Source organism: Peromyscus californicus, unplaced genomic scaffold (assembly GCF_007827085.1).
Source record: "Peromyscus californicus insignis strain IS unplaced genomic scaffold, ASM782708v3 Scaffold_7__1_contigs__length_154581171, whole genome shotgun sequence".
Classification (NCBI taxonomy): Eukaryota; Metazoa; Chordata; class Mammalia; order Rodentia; family Cricetidae; genus Peromyscus; species Peromyscus californicus.
The window spans coordinates 92,986,186-93,005,392 of record NW_026294595.1 but is presented as its reverse complement, the minus strand read 5'-3'; the positions used below and the strand labels follow the sequence as shown (position 1 = coordinate 93,005,392).

At 48.1% G+C, this 19,207-nt stretch overlaps 1 protein-coding gene and 1 long non-coding RNA gene across 2 annotated transcripts; both read right to left on the bottom strand.

Moving 5' to 3' along the window:
• Window positions 1–3,733: 3,733 nt before the first annotated feature.
• Window positions 3,734–6,634, bottom strand: Inafm2 (InaF motif containing 2). The gene has a single exon (XM_052724221.1). The coding sequence runs from the start codon at window positions 6,463–6,465 to the stop codon at window positions 6,007–6,009; it is 459 nt and encodes a 152-aa protein (XP_052580181.1). The 5' UTR covers window positions 6,466–6,634; the 3' UTR covers window positions 3,734–6,006.
• A 6,122-nt stretch (window positions 6,635–12,756) lies between these two features.
• Window positions 12,757–17,900, bottom strand: LOC128102135 (uncharacterized). The gene is made up of 2 exons (XR_008215328.1): window positions 17,755–17,900; window positions 12,757–13,045 (listed from the first exon to the last, which is right to left on the bottom strand). It is a non-coding gene; the product is annotated as an uncharacterized LOC128102135 (long non-coding RNA).
• Window positions 17,901–19,207: the final 1,307 nt, after the last annotated feature.

Here is a 19,207-nt window from a genome sequence, read left to right as displayed (position 1 = left end):
GGCTTTTTCCTTTTTCTTACGAACTCTGGAGACATAGTGTTTCCTCTCCCCTTGAGCAGGGCAGCTGGCTCCAGTGAAGCAAAAGGGCCACAAGTCACATTGATAACCAGCTAGCAAAACACAAAGATCCCCAAGCTACAGACTCAGAGGGCAAGGCTGGGCCAGCTCTCCAACTTCAGTGTGCATGGGAATCACCTGGAAAGCTGGTTTTTTGTTTGTTATTTTTCTGTTTTATTTATTTTTGGTTTCTCATGACAGGCTTTCTCTGTAGCCCTGGCCCCCCTGGAACTCACTCTGTAGATCAATCAGACTGACCTCAAACTCGGAGATCCGCCTGCCTCTGCCTCCGGAGTGCTGGGATTAAAGGCGTGCACCACCACAGCCTGGCTGGAAAGCTGGTTTTAAACAAAAGGCCTGTCTCCACTTCCTGTCACAGTTCCACCCACTTCTCAGGTGCTGCTGATGCTCTTGGTCTGGGAGTTAGTGTCATGTATGCTGGCCTCCCCTTCACATTTCCTTCCACGCATCATTTTTTTTTCTAACACGGGAATGGCTATTCCCTTGAAAATATATTACTTATGTGTGTGTACCGCCCTTTTATTCCCAAGGCCTTAAAGCCCTTTCACATCCACTACTTCCCTTTGCTGTCCTGATACCCCACTTGGTTGGCATAAGAGGCCCAGGTCTTTTCCAGTGCTACTGATGAGTTGTCAGGTTTCTTAACTTGCTGTTCAGTGGTCACTTCTGAGAGCACACTGCCTCCACACCCAGGTCCTGGTCACTCCATGAGCTGACTGCACCTCTGAGATGGGCTCCAGTAACTCTTTTTTTTAAATACATATTTTATTTTGTATGTGCATGATTTTGCCTGTGTGCATGTCTGTGCACCATGTTCATGACTGATGCCTGTGGAGGCTGTAAGAGGGTGGGGGAGCCCCTGGAACTGGAGTTACAGACAGTTGTGAGCCACTATGTGGGTGCTGGGAAAGGAACCTGGGTCCTCTGGAAGAGCAGCAAGTGCCCTTAACTGCTGCTCCATCTCTCCAGCCCTGCTTCTTTAACTAAGGGGACAGATGGCTTCTAGGACACAAGGGGAGAGATCTTAGCTAATGACTATGAGCACTGAGGGAGGAGAAGAAGGTATATTTAAAAAGAAATCACTTCTGATGAACGCAGCTTTTTTATTTTTATTTTTTATTTTGAGGAGTTTGTTTTGAGAGTTTTGATGTTCACTTGGCACACTCTAGGCGCTCAATAAATACTAAATTAGTGGTAATGATTTGTGGAAAATATTCCTGAGGATATTAAACAGAATCTTGCTGCTGGTATAAAAACTAATGACTGAAATTAGGAAAATGGGGCTGTTTAGGCAATAGAGCGTGACGGCCATAGGCAAGAAGTGTGTGGTAATTTTCTGGTCCCTTTCTTGTAGCTTAACCAAGGCTTCCAGAACTGAATAGGACCACAGGAACTGGCTCAGTGAAGGTGCTTATGACTGGCCAGGTGACTCATGGGCAAGAGGGACCGTTAGGGGCCGAGTTTGTTCTGACAATGGACATCCTAATAGAGTTGGGGTGTGTGGCGAAGACAGGCTTGGTTTGTTTTTGTTTGATGAGCTATTGGAGGGAACAAAAACCGTAACACAGGCTCTCTGAAGCAGAAAACCACAGGCTACATGTGTGAGGGAAACAGATGTGACCAAGACACTGTCCACAGTGCAGCTATTTTTGTAGATCTACATTAAGGCTGGGCCAGAGAGGACAATGAATGGGCCGAAAAGCTTAAGCTGCATCCGCATAGATGACAGCATGGACTTCTGGCTCCTGGGTAAAACTGGAGAGTCAAACCCAGGGCCATCAACATGGAAGGAAGGAACTGTTCAGCCAGGTCGGTGCATCAATAGTTCAAGTGAGATTATGGGCTGTGGTGCAGGTTCCACGAGTGGACCGTGATAGCCACACCATGATGACGTGTCATTACATCCATCATGGTGACCACCCAGGTGATCAACAGACTCTGAGGACCCAGTGCTCCACGCCAGGCACTGAGTTGGCACTGGTCATGAGAAATGAGCTAAGCTGCTGCAGCCCTTTCCTCCCCAGAGGGAGGCCAATTAAACAGTCCAGCTGTGGCCCTTTTGTTACCGAACTGCAATTCCAGAAATACCTCCATTTTCTGCAGACAGGAAGGGAAGACAATTATTACCCTTCTAAATAGCTGCGGTGGCCCTAAAGCCACCAACCTTTCAACGCTCCTTAGAGCAGCGTGTAGGAACAAGTAGATGTTCTGCGTCCTGCATTTCAAAACAGGATATAAATACTCGACTACAGAACACACCGGCTTAGAATTCCCCAGGGAAAACTGAAAAACAAGGTAGACAGAAAAGCTTCCTAAACCGTGGTGCCAAACCATGTAGCTGTTAGCAGGGGGAAATAATGCTGCTTCAGGCTTCCGAGGAACACTTCTTTGTGCCTGAGAATCCATGGAGGAAAGAGAAAAATACAAGCTTATCCACTGGGCTTCCTGACCCCATACTTTCAAAACTTCATTCTCTTTTGCCTTCGAATTCAGGCTGCCAGGGAATGAATACACATGGTAACTTTCAATATAAGCAGACACCTAGGGATTGTCCCAGTGCAGAGAAAATCTCTAACGTCCTTTGCACAGACCTTCCAGGCTTAAAAACATGGGCAGTTTTGCTCCTGAACATTTGCAAAGAAAGCTGTTTCTGACGCCTGTTCCCATCCCATCGGGCCCTGTTCTAATCAGCCAGCAGGCTCTCCATGTACCTACTGCTGTCTCTGGCCAATGTGGTAAGCTGTGTGCAGCTGTAGAAGCCACATGTCCCCATCTGCAGAAAGGAGGGGCAGAGTCAAAAGCCACAGAACTCACTCCTGCCTTACCAAGCCCTCTCACAGAAAGCCATTGTGTAGGCTCAAGAGGGAAATAAAGGAAGGGCGGGACTTGCTCCTCGACTCCCTGCAGACTACAAGGTGAAGTAAAAGCACAGTGGCTACCCCCTAACAGCTCTGGAGAAGTGCAGGCCACAGGGGGCTCCACCAACACTGGCTTCTCGCTCTGGATTTGTGCTGGGCACCATTGTCTGGTAATGAGCTGAGCTCAATTCGTACCATGTATTTTTGCAGCATAACTAATCCCTTATATTTATGCTTTTCACCCACATGGCTTTTTTTTTTTTTTTTTGTTTTAAGGAGAGAAAAAACTCTCACCTTTGAAGCAGCCTACACCTCTTAGCAGCTTGGTTCCAGGGGAGACAGGCTCTCATCAGGCAGTACAGATCAGGCATGCATTTGTCTTTTCCAGTGTTAGGCTTCCTCAGTTAGTAAAAGGCCAACCGTTTAAGGTGAGAACGTGATGAGAGCAAGCAACTGTGTCTTCAGCTCAGACAGCTAAATGTTTTTGATTAAAACTTACTACTCAACACTTTCTAGCCCTTTAGCTAGGAATCTGCTAAGACTACCTCCGAGTAGAACTTCTGTCTGCCCTCCAGCTTTTTGGCAAAAGCTGGCATCATCTTCCGACCCCACGAGGCTGGCTTCCTGACTAAGATGGATCCCACACCCTTCTCTAATCTGTTCAGTTGCAGCCCTGAGAACAGCAAGGCAATTGCTTTTTCCTTCTAAACCTATTCATCAGCACCCATCCATGGCACCCGAGACCACAGACTCCTTCTCCATGAAGTCCGCAGGAGAAACGATCAACTTACACAGGCTTAGGCAGAGTTCTTAGAATGTATTTTTGTTCACCTGAAAAATAAAACTTTTAAAAAATATACAGGACTTTTAAAGTACAGGTATATCTCGAATGGCTGAATTAGAAATAACGTCTCTGGTCATGTTCACAGCTAGGGCTGGAGAAAAATGTCCCAATTCCAGTGAAGGCTTTGGAGAGTCGGGAGGCCAGCTGACCACGAGTGGTCTTGCTGGACCCTGATTCATCCCAAAGTGGATTTAAACAGTCCATAAAGCAGGGTCACGAGGGGAGGAGGAATGGACTCCCAGATAGTCTCCCATGAGTCCCGAGGATTCTTGGAATAAGAGGTCAATTTACAAATTATTAAAATATAGGACTAAAAATTCACACCATAAATATAAATTACAGGCTATTATTGAAGTTATAAAGTGACATTTTATGTTTCTTCCCCCCAGTCTCTCATCAAAAATTTAAAAAGTCCCCATGGGCCTCCTAATGACTGAAGTCCTCATCAGCTGTGAAAAAATCTCCAAGCCCAGACACCTTGGGGTGTTGGCAGCCTGCTGGGAGGCCGAGCCAGCTTAGTAGCTACTTTCTTGCCCAGGACAGGACATGGCTTAAATCAAGACTGTTGTCCTGTAAACCTGAATCAGAGCTAACTACAAGGTAGGCCAGAAAACTGGATAGACAGTTCAGGACAAAGGTGGGCAAGGTTCCTGTTTGTTTCTTTTTTAAGTAGCTCATTTCCCAAAAAGGAAACACTAAGGGGTCTGATCTCTGTCACTGCCCACACTCAATTGCCTAAAAGCAAGTGGCAGAGGAAATGGAATCCAAATTGAAGAAGTGGAATTCTTGCTGCCCTGGAGCTCTGTGTGTGTGTGTGTGTGTGTGTGTGTGTGTGTGTGTGTGTGTGTGTGTGTGTCCCTTGACATCTGTTGCCACCTCTAGAAAACTTGCTGCATCTAAGTGGGAGCTTGTCAGGAATGAGGGAGACAAGCTGCCAATTCAACCTTCACGGCTGGTCTCTTCACTGGCTGTCTAAGCACACTCCTAGGCTTGAGATCTATACAGTAACTCAAAACCAGAGCACATCAAAGCTCTGGTTTCGAAACGGATTTTGTCCTAACGGCAAGCTGCTGTGTTGTTTCAGGCTCAGAAAATAGGAAATGCAAAAATGAGTAAGACAAGATCTAGAAGGGCAAGAAATTAAATAAGACAAGATCTGGAGCCAGATAAGATAATTGAGGAGACGGAAAAGGAATGAGAGAAAACACTTGCCAATCACTGTACTTAAAAAGGCTTGCTCTTCCTAAAGGAATTCTGTGAGGGGAAGGGACTGATCTAAACACAGCACTTCCTCCTCTCCATTGCCCCTGGCGTATATCCAGATATTCAGGGAGGCACCAGGAGCCACTTTGGTGGGAGCTCTAGGATGGGAACCAGAGGGGGGTCAGCACATTCCCCACCCTTCCGAAACTGTTTCCACTACTAAGGTTTCTCCACCGTCATGGCAGCAATCTAAGAATGATTATACTCTTGTGTAAGAACACCAGGAACTTAGCTTTCTGAACCAGGAAGGGAACACAGGTGAAAGAGTGGGTGAGATGGAAAAGAAAAAAAAAAAGCTGTGTTTGTGCCCTTCTGGCTAAGTGCAGTTTGGACGCCAGCAAATAGCCCTTGCTGGACCCCACCATTCAGTAGCTACCCAGGGTGTGGGGAAATACATAGAGTTCTATGTGATTATAGCTTCTAGTGCATATGTCAACAACTATATACAGGGATCTATAAATTAAACGCATGTCTGGCCACTGCAACTAGGTTGACGTACCTGAGCTCCGCTACTTTTGGTGCCCTCTTCTTTCCGAGAGCTTCAGCTTATTAAAAAAAGAGCCCCTACACAACTCCCTCCCCTCCCCCTGAGTCTTGGGGATGGGGCGCCCGAGTCACCCCCTGCTTTAGGATACACCAGAGCTAGCGGCGCAGAAGGGCTGGGTGCTAGGCTCTCCCCACCCCCCCACCCCCAGCTCCCCTTATGGCTCAGGGCCCTGGCGCAGCCCGGTGCTGGGAAGATCAAACCCCGAGTCCCCGGCGAATCGTGGTCCCTTGGCTGAAGATCCGGTTGTGCGTTCCCCGCTCCCCGGGGCGAGCTGGCGATCGCTGAGGTGTGTGTGTGGGGGGGGCGTTCGCTCGCGTAGGGGTCACTCCGGAGGGCTCCGGAGCCGGTCCTGCTGCAAAGTCCTGCCTGTGGGCTTGGGGGACGAAGATTCCCGACCGCCCCCAACGCGGAGAGGTTCAACGACTCCGGGGCGCTGCGGCCGCTTCCTCTTCGTCCTCGTCCGGCCCTCGCGGCCGCTCGAGCGGCCCGGTTACGGGGTTGTCGGCCGCGGGTTCCGGGGGCGCCGGCCTCGCCGCCTGCAGCGGGGGAGCGTCGCGTGGCGCCTCGCGGCGGGACGACCTGGTGCTGTTGGGCCCCGCCGCCGCCCCCGAAGTCCCAGACGGGCCGGTGGTGTTGGAGCCGCTGGGGGGCGGGCCGGCGGCTCCCCCCGAGGTCCCGGCGCCCACCGGCTGCCAGATGAGGCTGTAGTAGACGGCCAGGACGATGGCGGCCAGCGACACAGAGAGCACGTAGGCGAACACCGTGGCGAGCCGGACCCACTTCTTGTTGGTCTTGGCCGCCATCTTCGCCTTCTTGTCCCCGGTGTAGGTGGCCGGCTTGCCCCGCTCGGCCGGGGCCGCGTCGCGCTCCTTCATGGGGGGGCCCCGGCCTTTGCCCCGGTGCTCCACGGCCCCGGCTGGAGGGGGCCTGACGGCCTGCGAGGACTGGGCAGGGGGCGTCCCGGCGCCCTAGCTTCCCGGCGGCCCCGCGCTCCGCCGCCGCTCCTCACGCCGCCCGCCCGCAGCCCGCCACCGCGTCGCTGCTGCTGCCGCCGCCGCCGCCGCCGCCGGGGCCCGTCACCGCCGCCAGCGCCGCCGCCGCCGCCGGCCCGCCAGCTGCTTCCCGGCCGCCGCCACAGCCACAGCCGCCCGACTCCGAGTCCCCATCCGCTGCCGCCGCCTGCCCAGCCGCCGGCCGCCTGGTCTCCAGTGGCCGCGCGGACCGCGCACTCCGGCACCAACCCGGCTCCCCCGCGGGGCGCGCCGGTGCAGGGGGCGGGGCCGTGCGCTGCCCGGGGGCCTGCCTCTTAAAAGGGCGATGCAGAGGCCCGGAAGTGCCTCTTGGGGGAGGCGGCTGCGGCCGAGCGTCGCGGGCCCCCTGGGGACGCCCAGTTAAGAGAGAGTTAAGGGAGGCTGGGCCTTAAAGGGGCGACGGACGCTGCTTTAAAGGGGGAAACGGCGTTTTGCGGAAGGGAGTGCGGAACCGGGAGGCGGCGGGGCGGACCGGCTGGGCGGAGAGCTGTCAACTCAGGCGTCTCTCCACCTCGCCCCAGGCTAGGAGGTGGTAGGTGGTTGGGCCAACCAGGCCCGGGTCCCTTAGGGCTCCGAAATGGGCCTGACATTAAGTTCTTGATCTCCAGCTACTTCTCGAGGAAGGGGGTGTAGTGGTGTCCCAGATCCCTTCACCCCAAAGAGTCGGTTCAGGTCGGAAACCTGGAGCGCACAACGACATCGCTGTCTGTCGCGATTCTTTTCTCCTGTTGGGCTGGACTCTGAGACTACACGAATCTTGACTGTTTGGGTCCTCTTAGGACCCCTGAGTCAGGCTGCCGTGAGCCTCAGGGACAGAGCCAAAGTTTGTTCCCTAGACTCGCCTGCCACCTTAATCTGAGACAACAGATCTCAGGTCCTACTCAGGTCTTCTGATTCCCGGGGTTGGCCTTGAATTGTACCCAAGGGGCTGCACTGAGCTGGTGGAGGGCATCTCCCAGCGTTTTTATTTTTTTCTCTTTTCCTTCCTTCCTTCCTTCCTTCCTTCCTTCCTTCCTTCCTTCCTTCCTTCCTTTCTTCCTTCCTTTTCTTCTTCTTCTTCTCCTTCTCCTTCTCCTCCTTCTTCTTCTTCCCTTTTTTTTTTTTTTCAACCCCAGGATCTAAAGAATTGTCTTTTCCCATTTGAGGTTTGTCCTACTAGGCTTTAGACTTTGTGTTTGTTCTTCCGGACCTTTGGGTGCCTCTGTATGAAGGGACTCTCAGTGACCATCTCCCCTATGCCTTCACCTTCTCCTTTGTTTCTTCTTCGTATTTCCTTCTCTGTGGGATTCACTATGATTTCTGGGGCCCTCCTGCTTGAATCTTCCTGTGTTCCCCAAACTGTCGTTGTGAACAGTCTGGGTGTCTGAATGGATGAGAGAACTGCCGATGTGAGTGTGTATGGGAGGGAGGACTGTGGTACTGATGAGGTTGGGGTGGGGGGTACCTTCTCTGTGGCCTCTGCGAGGGAGGGCCTGGGTGGCTTCTGACCCTGTGGGGCAGGACTCCCTCTGCCCTCTCCATCTCTCCTTTTCCAGGAGCCTTTGACTTTGACGTTCCTTACCCAAGCTTTTCCCCAATCCTCCCATCCCTAGGCACAGAAGCACCTTCTAATCCAGTCCTGGTGGAGACTCAGGTAGGGCTGTGCCACCAGCAAAATGGCCCAACTCATGCTATTTCAAGGAAAAGCTTGCCCGTTTACTTTCTGAGAAATTACAAGGACACTGGGAGTTTGGAGTGTTTATTGGCTTCTGTGGATTGATAGGTGGTGGTGGTGGTGGTGGGTGTGTGTTTGAGAAAGAGAGACCTGCTCCCAGTGCCGCCAGAGCTGGTCTTGAAGGTGGCCTATAGAGTTAACACCTATGAATTGCCATCAAATGTTGTTTCTCTTGGTCTGTTGTTCTCTGGCCCTCCTGGCAGGATTGATCATACCACCATCCCAAGGTGAATTATGCTCAAAGATCCCACATAAGACCCTTTGATTCCATTCCTGGAATGCATTCTATATTGCTTCTCCATATTTCTGTTGCAAATTTCACTTCCGTTTTCTTGCTTGCTTCCCAGCAGAGTAGGAAAACAACATGTCACTCTTTTTTTATTCTAAACAATGATGTACTCGAAGCCCTTATTCAATTCCTCTCCCTATTCTTCCCCAAATGAAACGGTGCCAGATTCTTTAACCTGTCGTCAATAAGCACTATTTATTATCTGGATTTACATAGTGTCTTTTACCCCTGGAACTCAAAATGCTTTCAGATATAATTGAGTCTGATCTCCCTGGTGCCTGAGCCATTAAGAAACCATTAGTGTATTCCTGTTGCCGGCAACTAAATGGCCCCCTAGTGGCCTGAAAGTGAATATGCTTTTCTAAGTGCCTCTCCCCCACCAAGGTTAGGCAGGAACTCAAGATCAAGGCAAGTTTGGGGACAGAAAGGACCCGAAAGGCCATCTTTGGTGAATATCCTCAACCACCCTAGAGCCTCTTGTACAACATTCCTGTGGAGCACGCTGCAGCATCAGCTAAGTGACTGTCTCTGCCCCCTGAAGAAGCCCCGTCAGTCTCTGGAGAAGTTTGAAGCAATCCAAGCAGCAGCCGGAACTGTGGCCTTGGATGTGACAGGCACTATGTTGAGAGTCATAAGTATTCACAATTTATCGGTAGTTATTTTGTAGCGGAAACTGCTTCAAGAGGGTTAAAGCACTTACCCAAGGTCACATAACCAGAATTCAGTTAAAACCTAAGTCTTGCTGACTCCAGGGCTTGGGTGCTTGTTGCCTGCTCTTCTCTGCTTGCTAGCACAGCCAAGTCTTGTCTCTGTAGTGGCATTTGTGAGGTACCAGCCAGGTTTTCCATGGGATAGACAAACTCATTCCTCCAGCTGCTGGCTTATTGGCTATGGATGACTCCCTGCTGCTACTGTCTTTGGGAACTGTCCCTAGGCAGGCACCAAAGGGCTGTTTGGTTTTGCTCTTTGCTCTTTTGGCTCTTTTGGGGGCCCACCACCCAGCTACCAAATAAATCACTCATGGAGGCTTATTCTTAATTATAAATGCCCAGCCTTAGCTTGGCTTGTTTTTAGCCAGCTTTTCTTAACTTTAAACTATTCCGTCTACCTTTTGTCTCTGGGGTTTTTCCTTTTCTTACTTCTGTAATCTTACTTTCAGTCTTACTCCGTGGCTGGCTGGCTGGTCCCTAACATCCTCCTCTCCTTGTTTTCTTGCTCTTTCTTCTTTTTTCTCCTCCTTTTCTCCTTCTATTTATTCTTCCTGCCTGCCAGCCCCACCTATCCTTTCTCCTGCCTTACTATTGGCTGTTGAGCTCTTTATTAAACCTTCAGGTGTTTTAGACAGGCACAGTAACACAGCTTCACAGAGTTAAACAAATGCAACATAAAAGAATGCAACCCATCTTTGCGTCATGAAACAAGTGTTCCAAAGCATAAACAAATGTAACACATCTTAAAATAATATTCTCCAACACCAAAGGAAGTTCCCTCTGTTTCCCCATCTACAAAACCAATAGGTGAAGTGAAATCAACATGTATTGGCAGGAGCCAGAGACAGAGGTATAGGTTAGTGGGTTGTGGGAAGGACTGAACACAGTATTGGATCAGGGAGTCTATTGTTCTGGAAGCACTGTCCTGTGAGGCAGGATTTCATACCCTAACGAAGACCTTGGGAGACTGGAGAAACACCAGAATTCCAGAACTGCCATGGAAGAAGGTCTCAAAAAACTGAGAGTGGGATGCTACAGTGGTATTCTATGTATGGCTAGGAGCCTATTTCAGTTTGGCAAGAAGACTCAGACAATACTTAGGTATCAAAGCAACAAGGAATGTCTGGTGGGAAGGATGCCAGTATCATAGAGCTTCTTCTCAGTGTGAGCTGTCCTTTGTAGGACAGAAAAAGGCCCTTCCAGAACTGGCCCTGTGAAATAATAGAAACCAGTTGTTGACATAGCTAATATGAAGAGCATCCAGTGAGGGGTTCTGACCAGTAGATCTATGGAACATGTTGATACTATAGCGTCCCTTGGGCAAGCTAGCTGGGCAGCTCACAATGGTACATTGTAGCTCAGCTGTGCCACGGCTTCTCAAGCATTTTAGTTTCAGATTTCCTGGGCTAGCCTTGGTAACATAACCATGTAGTCCTAGCTACTTGAGAGGTTGAGGTAGAGAAACCACTTCAGGCCAGGAGTTCAAGACCAGTCTTGGCAACACGACACAGACATAAAAAAAACAATTGAGGTCAACAAAAAACTTTTGTTTGTGTGGGTTATAGTTATTGATATATTGCCACATTAAAAAGAAGGCAGGAATTTATAAAATATTATTTTGTTAGAACATTACATTTCCATTGCACGTGAACCAAGAGCATATTTTTATGAAAATAAATACATTTATTTTAAAAATAGTTTTTAAAAAAGTAGCTTGGCTGTATTTATTTAAGATGGGGTCTTGCTGAGTGGCCAAGTCTCTCCTTGGACCCGCAGTTTTCCTGCTTCAGCTGGGATTACAAGTGTGTGCTACTATGCCTGGTTAAGTTTCACGTTTTTTTTCTCTTGAGACAGGATCTCACTGTGTAGCCCTGGCTTTCCAGGAACTAGCTCTGCAGACCAGGCCTCGAACCCACAGAGACCTGCCTGTCTCTGCCTCCCCAGTGTTGTGATTGAAGATGTGCCACTATGCCTGGCCAGTTTCACATTTTTACAACTCTCTTGCATGTTGCTTTATGGGAGACAGCTGGAGTCTTACTTTTGCTGGCACTGTGTTCCTTCGGTCAAAATATATAAAGAAAATCTGGCATCATGCAGATATGTGGTTGGAAAAATAGAAGAGTATTTTAGTAGTCTTTCAGATCGTTGTGGCTATTTTTTGTACTACATCAAATCTCAATGAGTACTAAATGGAAGTTGCAATGCAGACTATAAAACATTACTAGCTCGGCGGTGGTGATGGCGGTGGCGGTGGTGGTGGTGGTGGTGGTGGTGGTGGGGCGGCGGCGGCACACGCCTTTAATCCCAGCACTTGGGAGGCAAAGGTAGGTAGATCTCTTGAGTTCAAGGCCAGCCTGGTCTACAAAGCGAGTTCCAGGATAGTCAGGGCTACCCAGGGAATCCCTGTCTCAAAAAAACCAGAATAAACAAACCAAAAAAACTCAAAAAACCTGCACCCCGTTATTACTATATCGGTGGCACTTTGGTAACTGACACTGAAGTCATTGTCCACCTTGCTCTTGGAATGGCACTTTACACATACATAGATGATTTTGTAACACCCTACTTTGGTTAGTGTGAAAACGTTGATTTACTGATGTATGCATACGTCCAAATATTGTTACATTTAATTTTGTAATATGCTAATCATATTTGGTAACACCAGAAACAGTTTAAGCCCTTGGAAATCAGTCAGGGTCATAATATGGTGCAAATAGGTTACTGTGAATTCTATTTTTACTTGAGAGGTCAGATTTTTATCATTAGTGACAGATGTCAGTCTTCCTCACAGTGACAGAGACTCTTGGTTCACATTTGAGCAAACATCTGTCAAGCAGTCTGCATGACAGTGACTTTATGTCAGTTGCTCTTCGAGTGGGAACAATGTTCCGCAGGGAGGTGGCTAGTTCAGTTTGAAACCTGGTCACTCAAGTGATTTCCCCAAAAGGACAAGTGTGCTCCTGCATGCAGGAGAGCACTTTGCATTCAGTCACTCAGAATATTAGAAAGAAATGCATGCATCATGATTTAGTTTAGTTTAACAATGGTTATTGCTTTGTGAAGGATATTCTTAAGTGAAATTGGCTTTTCCTTTCTTTTCTTGCCTTTCCTCTCTTAAACTTAGTAGTTTATCATTGGCATTCCATTTGGTGCCATTTGGTGCCATTTCCTTGTTGTTGTTGTTTAAAGATGCCAAAAGTAGCCAGGGGATGGTGGCGCACACCTTTAATCCCAGCACTTGGGAAGCAGAGCCAGGAGGATCTCTGTGAGTTCGAGGCCAGTTTGGTCTACAGAGTGAGTTTCAGACCAGCCAGGGTTACATAGTGAGACCCTGTCTTGAGAAACCAGAAGGAATAAGAATGAATGAATGAGCAAGTGAGTGAATAAATGAAGTTATGTCATTTTTTTCTGGAAAATGAATATAGCTTGAGATCATAATGTTTATTAAAGTAAGCCAAACTCAAAGATGAATGTCACATTTTCTTTCACATGAGGAATTGTACGAGGGTTCCCTAAAAGAACAGACCGAGAGAATGGATTGTCTTACTGGGATGTGGTCCACGTAGTCCAACAATGGCTGCCTCACATTGTGGAGGTCAGGAATCCAGTAGTTGTTCAGTCTGCCGGACTAGGTGCCTTGCAGTCCGTCCTGATCTGGCGCTGAAGACCTGAAGGAGTCCTGGAGAGCTGCTGGATATGTTGGTCCTAAAACTGGTGAAGGAATGCCACAGCAAAGGGTAGATGGATCTGCCAGCAAGAGTGAAGACAAGCAGGCAAGGCAAAGCTTCTCTTGCCAGAAGGTGTGGCCCAGATTTAGGGCAGGTCTTCCTGCTCTAAATAATCTGATTCAGAAAATCCCACACCGGAGTGCCCAGCAGCTTGCTTTTAGTTAATTCCAGACGCAGTCAAGATGACAACCAAAGCCATCACAGGAGTCTAGATTTTAAAAAAGTCATGGAAGCAGAAGAGGGACTATTTGGGAGGGGGAGGGGACCACTAGGAGGGGAGAGGGAAGAGGGGATAATGGCAGCTGAATGTGATCAGAGTATATTATCTACATGTATGAAAATGTCATCTTAAAACCCCCCCTTTTTTTGTACTGTTAAGATAAGCTAATAAGGCCATTGAGATGGTGCCACAGGCAAAAATGCCTGCTGCTTGATGACCTGAGATTGATCCTGGGAAGAAGAGATGGAGAGAACGCCCTCCCACAAGTTGTCCCCTGACCTCCACACATATACCTTTGCACACCCGTGCCCACAAACACACACACACACACACACACACACACACACACGCAAAGTAAGTTTTAAAATGTACTAGAGATGCACAAATAAAAATTTTAAAACAAAAGTAACTGATGAAAGACCAAGAGACAGAGCTATACATGCTGTCCAATTTCTAAACCTGACTCCATTTTTACATCTAGAACTTGACTGGTGGTTTGAATAAGAATGGCCCCCATGGGCTCATATATTTGAATGCCTGGTCATCAGGAAGTGGCACTACTTGAGAGGGATTAAGAAGTGTGACCTTGTTGGAGGAAGTGTGTCACTGGGGGGTGGACTCTGAAGTTTCAAAGGCCCAAGTCAGGCCAAGTGTCTCTCTCTTCCTGCTGCCTGTGGATCTGGATGTAGAACTCTCAGCTCCTTCTCCAGCATCATGTCTGCCTGCATGCCACCATGCTCCCCACCATGATGAGAATGGACTAAACCACTGAAACTGTAAGCAAGCTTCAATTAAATGATTTCTTTTATAAGAGTTGCTGTGGTCATGGTGTCTCTTCACAGCAATAAAATAGTAACTAAGACGTTGACTTAGTGGCCATGTTTCCAAGAGGAAGGCTCCCAGAGCACTCTGAGAATGCAGCTGTAATTTTCCAACTTCTTCAGAGTTTTTTTTTTTTTTTTTTTTTTTTGTTGTGTGTGTGTGTGTGTGTGTGTGTGTGTGTGTGTGTTTGAGTACTGACTACTTGAGGACTGGAGCAAGCATGAAAGCTGAATGCTAGATATAGTGTCCACCTTGATACTGAAGATAAACCTGACTGGAGATTGCATTATCATCATAGCCTTCCTGTACAGAGGTCTAACGTGAAAATCTGGACAGGCTCACAAGCTGCAGCAAATGAGGATGAAGAGCAAGAAAGTCTAGGGAAGAGGGAGGTGTTGAGTCTATGGCAACAGGCACGAATTGGGAAAATATGTGTATCACACGCTAGTGTCCACTCAAGAGAACCAGCACAAAGGAGATATCCAACAGCCAAGTAGATAGGAGGTCCGGCATGTACGGCACAATGGTCACATGAACGGCTGTGGTGACCTAGATGGAGGCTGTGCACGGGCATATAAATGATGGTTGGGGTGGCCCACCAGCATGGATTCCCATACAGCAAGAGTGACCTCTCTGTTACCTCCCAAGCCCAAGAACCAGCCTGTCATATGCTAACAAGTTGATTATATTACACCTGTTTTGTTCTAGAAGTGTCGGTATCTCACTTGACTCAAAGTGGCATATGCCCTGCATATGGAGTTAGCTTTCCATCTGAAAGACCGCTGTTTGAGATGCTTAGAAAGTGTTGACTTGCTGACAAGGTGTAATTGGTTGTTTTTTCTTCTTTGACTCTTTTACTCTTTGTTTTTTACTCTTTTGGGGGCCTGCCACCCAGCTCCCAAATAAATCACACACAGAGACTTATTCTTTCTTATGAGTGCCCGGCCTTAGCTTGGCTTGTTTCTTGCCAGCTTTTCTTAACTTAAATGATCCGTTTGCTTCTGGGCTTTTATCTTGCTTCTGTATATCTTACTTTCACTCTTACTCCATGTCTGGCTGTGTGGCTGGGTGGCTGGTCCCTTCTTTTCTCACTCCTCGATCTCTCTTGCTTTCCTATTCCTCTTTTTCTCCTCCTATTTATTTTCTCTGCCTGGCAGCCCCACCTATCTTTTCTCCTGCCTTGCTATTGGCCGTTCAGCTCTTTATTAGATCAATCAGGTGTTTTAGACAGGCAAAGTAACACAGCTTCACAAAGTTAAACAAATGAGACATAAAAGAATGCAAAAACCCCTTTGCATCATTAAAACTGTTAAAAATGTTCCTCAGCATAAACAAATGTAACACATATTAAATTAATATTCCACAGAACACTGTACTTTATAGCAAAAGTAGCACATGATCTCAGGATCTTCTGGCCTATTGTGCAATTCACCACCCGGATGCTATGGGTTGAGACAAGAATGGACTAGCCCCTCCAAATAAAGTGCTAATAAGATGAGCCTCTGGGATACAGGGAATGCATGCACCCTAATTAATATCCATTATATGGTACCATGGCGGAACATGTGGAGTATAAAGTCTTAGGAAACCAGAGGTGGAAATATGAATGACCCTATTTATCTACCCTCCCCTGTGTTCCTACAGTTCTAGGTAGGAACTCCAGTGTTCAGAGAATTTGGCTTCAGAGTGGGGAATAGCTCCCCAAGGGAACAGAATAAAATCCCCATAAAAAGTGCTGCTTTTTATCTAGAATCCTTGTGCAAAGAGACCAGTAAGCCAGACCAGGAGTCACTTGCTGGCAGGGGTAACTGACCCCTATCCTTTGGAATGCCATTAAGTAATGGAGAAGGAAACTGTATTTGGCATCTAGGGGGTCCCCGGGATGTCTCTTGGTGCCCCCTTGGCTGATTTTGATGGAAAACAGGTATGTGTAGCAGCACGGTTGGAGAGACAGCCCACCTAGACCAGTGGCAGTGCCCACTGAAGGTAAAGAGACTCAAAATGGTACAGAAAGGACAGGGACAGATAATGCATATCTGTTGTGACACCGAGATCAGACTGTGGCAGTGGGACCTCTAGCTCATCCCATTTACATTTGGTAAGTTTCCCAGAGAAAAAGGCCAACACTGTAAAGGAGTTGGTCCTGGTAGAATTAACTTGCTCTGGGAAGGGCGTGGTCCGAGCAGGGACACCGCAGGTGGACCCTCAATCTTGTCTTTAGGACTAAGTTGCCAGGAGTGTTGGCTGCTGAGGGCTCATGTCCGAGTTTCTCCCCAGACACTTCCTTCAGCTGCCAAACAGACCCCTCTCAAAGGTGCAAACCTTTCTTTATTCAGTAGGGGCTAAGTCAGTGGGATCCTAGCAACCCCAGGGCTCCCTGCCTTAGTCACTGTTCGTTACTGTAAAGGGACGCAATACCAAGGCAACTCTTATAAGGAAAGCATTTAATCAGAGGCTCGCTTACAGTTTCAGAGGGTAAGTCCGTTATCATCATGGTGGGAGGCTCGCTTACAGTTTCAGAGGGTAAGTCCGTTATCATCATGATGGGACATGGCAGCCCACATGGAGCTGGAGCAGGAGCTGAGAGCTTTACATCCTGATCCACAGGTAGGCAGGAAGACAGACAGACAGACAGACAGACAGATAGACAAACAGACAAAGAGTAGAGACAAAAAGACAAAAAGAGAGAGACAGAGACAGACACACTGGGCCTGGCGTGGGCCTTGGGAACCCCAAAGCCCACCCCCAGCAACACACTTCCTCCAACAAGAACACACCTACTCCAACAAGGCCACACCTCTCACTACTTCCAAATAGTTTGCCAGCTGAGGACCAAGCAGGCAAATATATGAACCCATCGGAACCAATCTCATTCAAATGACCACACTGCCTCTGGAGGCATTCTGGGTTGTGACCTCATCACCGATAAGTTCTTTTTCTGTTCCATCCTTACTTGTTTCCCACTTCGGAAATGCTTTCTCTGGAAGCACACCCCCAAACACTCCCAGCCCCAAAGTTCATCTCCAATTCTGGCCTTTGGGACCCAGAGAATAAGACTCTTCATATGAAGGTGGAGCTTCTAGACACTTGGGATTCCCATACTGGTCCAACAAAATGTTGCATACATCCTACATCCTAGCTGATCTCTACCAAATGCCCTCCAGTTAATGCATTTCCTTCAATAAAGCAACTTAGACAGAAATCCACAAGTATTTCAGGTGTGGCCTGATAATGCAGAGAATAATGGGGCAGAGTCTTCCTCGATTCTAGGACACTGACTGCTCCTGGCACCAAAGAGTGAAGAACTATAGAAATCCCAACCCTCTTACTGCCTTGTCTCTCCTTTCATTCTAGATCCTGATTCCAAGGGCCTGGGCGCAGCAGGGAATATGGAGCACCCTTTGGCAGGTGACTCTTAGGGAATTTCAAGATGGAGAATCCCTAGGCTCAGAGTCAGCTTCAATCCGGCAACTAAAGAGTGTCCGATTTTATTGGCAGCTCTGTCTTTGGACTCAGATGGAGCTGGCTGTCAGCAAAATCCCTGTTTTATTCACACATGCTTCTGCTAAGCCGACACTTCCCCACCCCGTCCCTGTTCAGCTGATGTCTTGGAGGCGAGCCTGGATCTCAGTGAAGCCCTTTCATCTCACCTTGTGGGTTTGGGGGGTGGGTGGTTGCTCCATGAGAGTAGACTGAGTCTGGTCCTCATTCTCCCAAATATTCCTGTAATGACTAGCTTCCTGCTAGTCACAGAACCCAGGAGGCTATGAATTCCTCGGATCCAAAAAAAAAAAAAAAAAAAGGTGGGTGGACCAAATTAGGAGTAAAGACAGAAAATCAATCATATCATACCTAGAACATTTCATATGTGTGATGCACTGTGCCCACTTAGAGACTGATATCTCATTGTGTGTATGAAAACTGGCCCTTCTCACAGATCTATAAACAGAGGCAGAAAGGCTAAGTGACCACGTCCAAAAAAACACATGTCATGTTTTCTCTGCCACCTGCAGCCCTTACCTTGAAGGTGACCATCTCTTGGAGACATGGGTGGCAAGGTTGGCCCTCCTGATTGGAAAGAGATTTTTAGAACTAGAGGAATCTGGACATGATGAAGTTTATTAGCTCACCAAGCCCAGCCATTTTGCTGAGAGTTCACAGCGAACATTTGCTACACTTGAGACTACCACCTAGGCTTCTTGAGCATGGACCAGGCAAGTCTGATCCAAAATGGCACTTCAAAAGGAAACACACGGTCAGGAGGGGGGGGGCCTACACCTTTGATCCCAGCACTGAGAAGCCAGAGGCAGGTGGATCTCTGTGAGTTCAAGGCCAGTCTGATCTACATAGTGAGTTCCAGGATGGCCAGGGCTATGCTGGGGTTACACAGAGAAATCCTATCTCAAAAACAACTTAAACAGAAACAAAAAACCATATTCGAGACTGTTCTTTTCCACTCTGAAGTCCTGGATGGTTCTCCTGTAGTCTAGAGCATTGGAAGGAGGGGACAAGCAACATCTTACTTCTAGAATTCTAGAGAACTTTTATTTATTCACTTATTTATTTTTGAGGCAGAGTCTTATTATGTAACAAGGCTGCCTTCAAACTTGTGGTCCTCCTGCTTCAGCTTCCTGCGTGTTAGGTTTGCAGGTATGTATCACTATGCCTGGCTACAGAGAACTTTTTTTTTTTTTAAAAGACAGAGCCTCAACTCTGTAGCCCAAACTGGCCACAAACTTGTGGTAATTTTCCTATCTCAGCCTTCTGAATTCTGAGGTTACAGACAGGAGCCGTACCAGCTTCGGGGGGCTCTTGAGTCTTCTTGGTTGTCAAAGTACCTTGGCACCGGCTCCGTCTTTGCCCCTGCCTCCACTCACACTCCACCTTCGGCACTGCAGTGGGCAGCCAGTGGAGGTCCAGCCGGTGCCCAGCTGGACAGAGCAATAACCCTGGGTCTCATCAGCTGTGGAGGCTGAGCTGAGCTGTTCATGGGAGGCTGCCGTTTGCTAATGATTTGAGCCCCAGTGCTCATAACTGCATGAATTCAGACAGCTTGGAGACAGCAGATTTCAAGACTGCAGCTTGGAGCATCTCTAATTCAAC

Excerpts from the sequence above, each read along its gene's own strand:
- Inafm2 (XM_052724221.1), bottom strand. The coding sequence starts at position 6,465 with ATGAAGGAGCGCGACGCGGCCCCGGCCGAGCGGGGCAAGCCGGCCACC.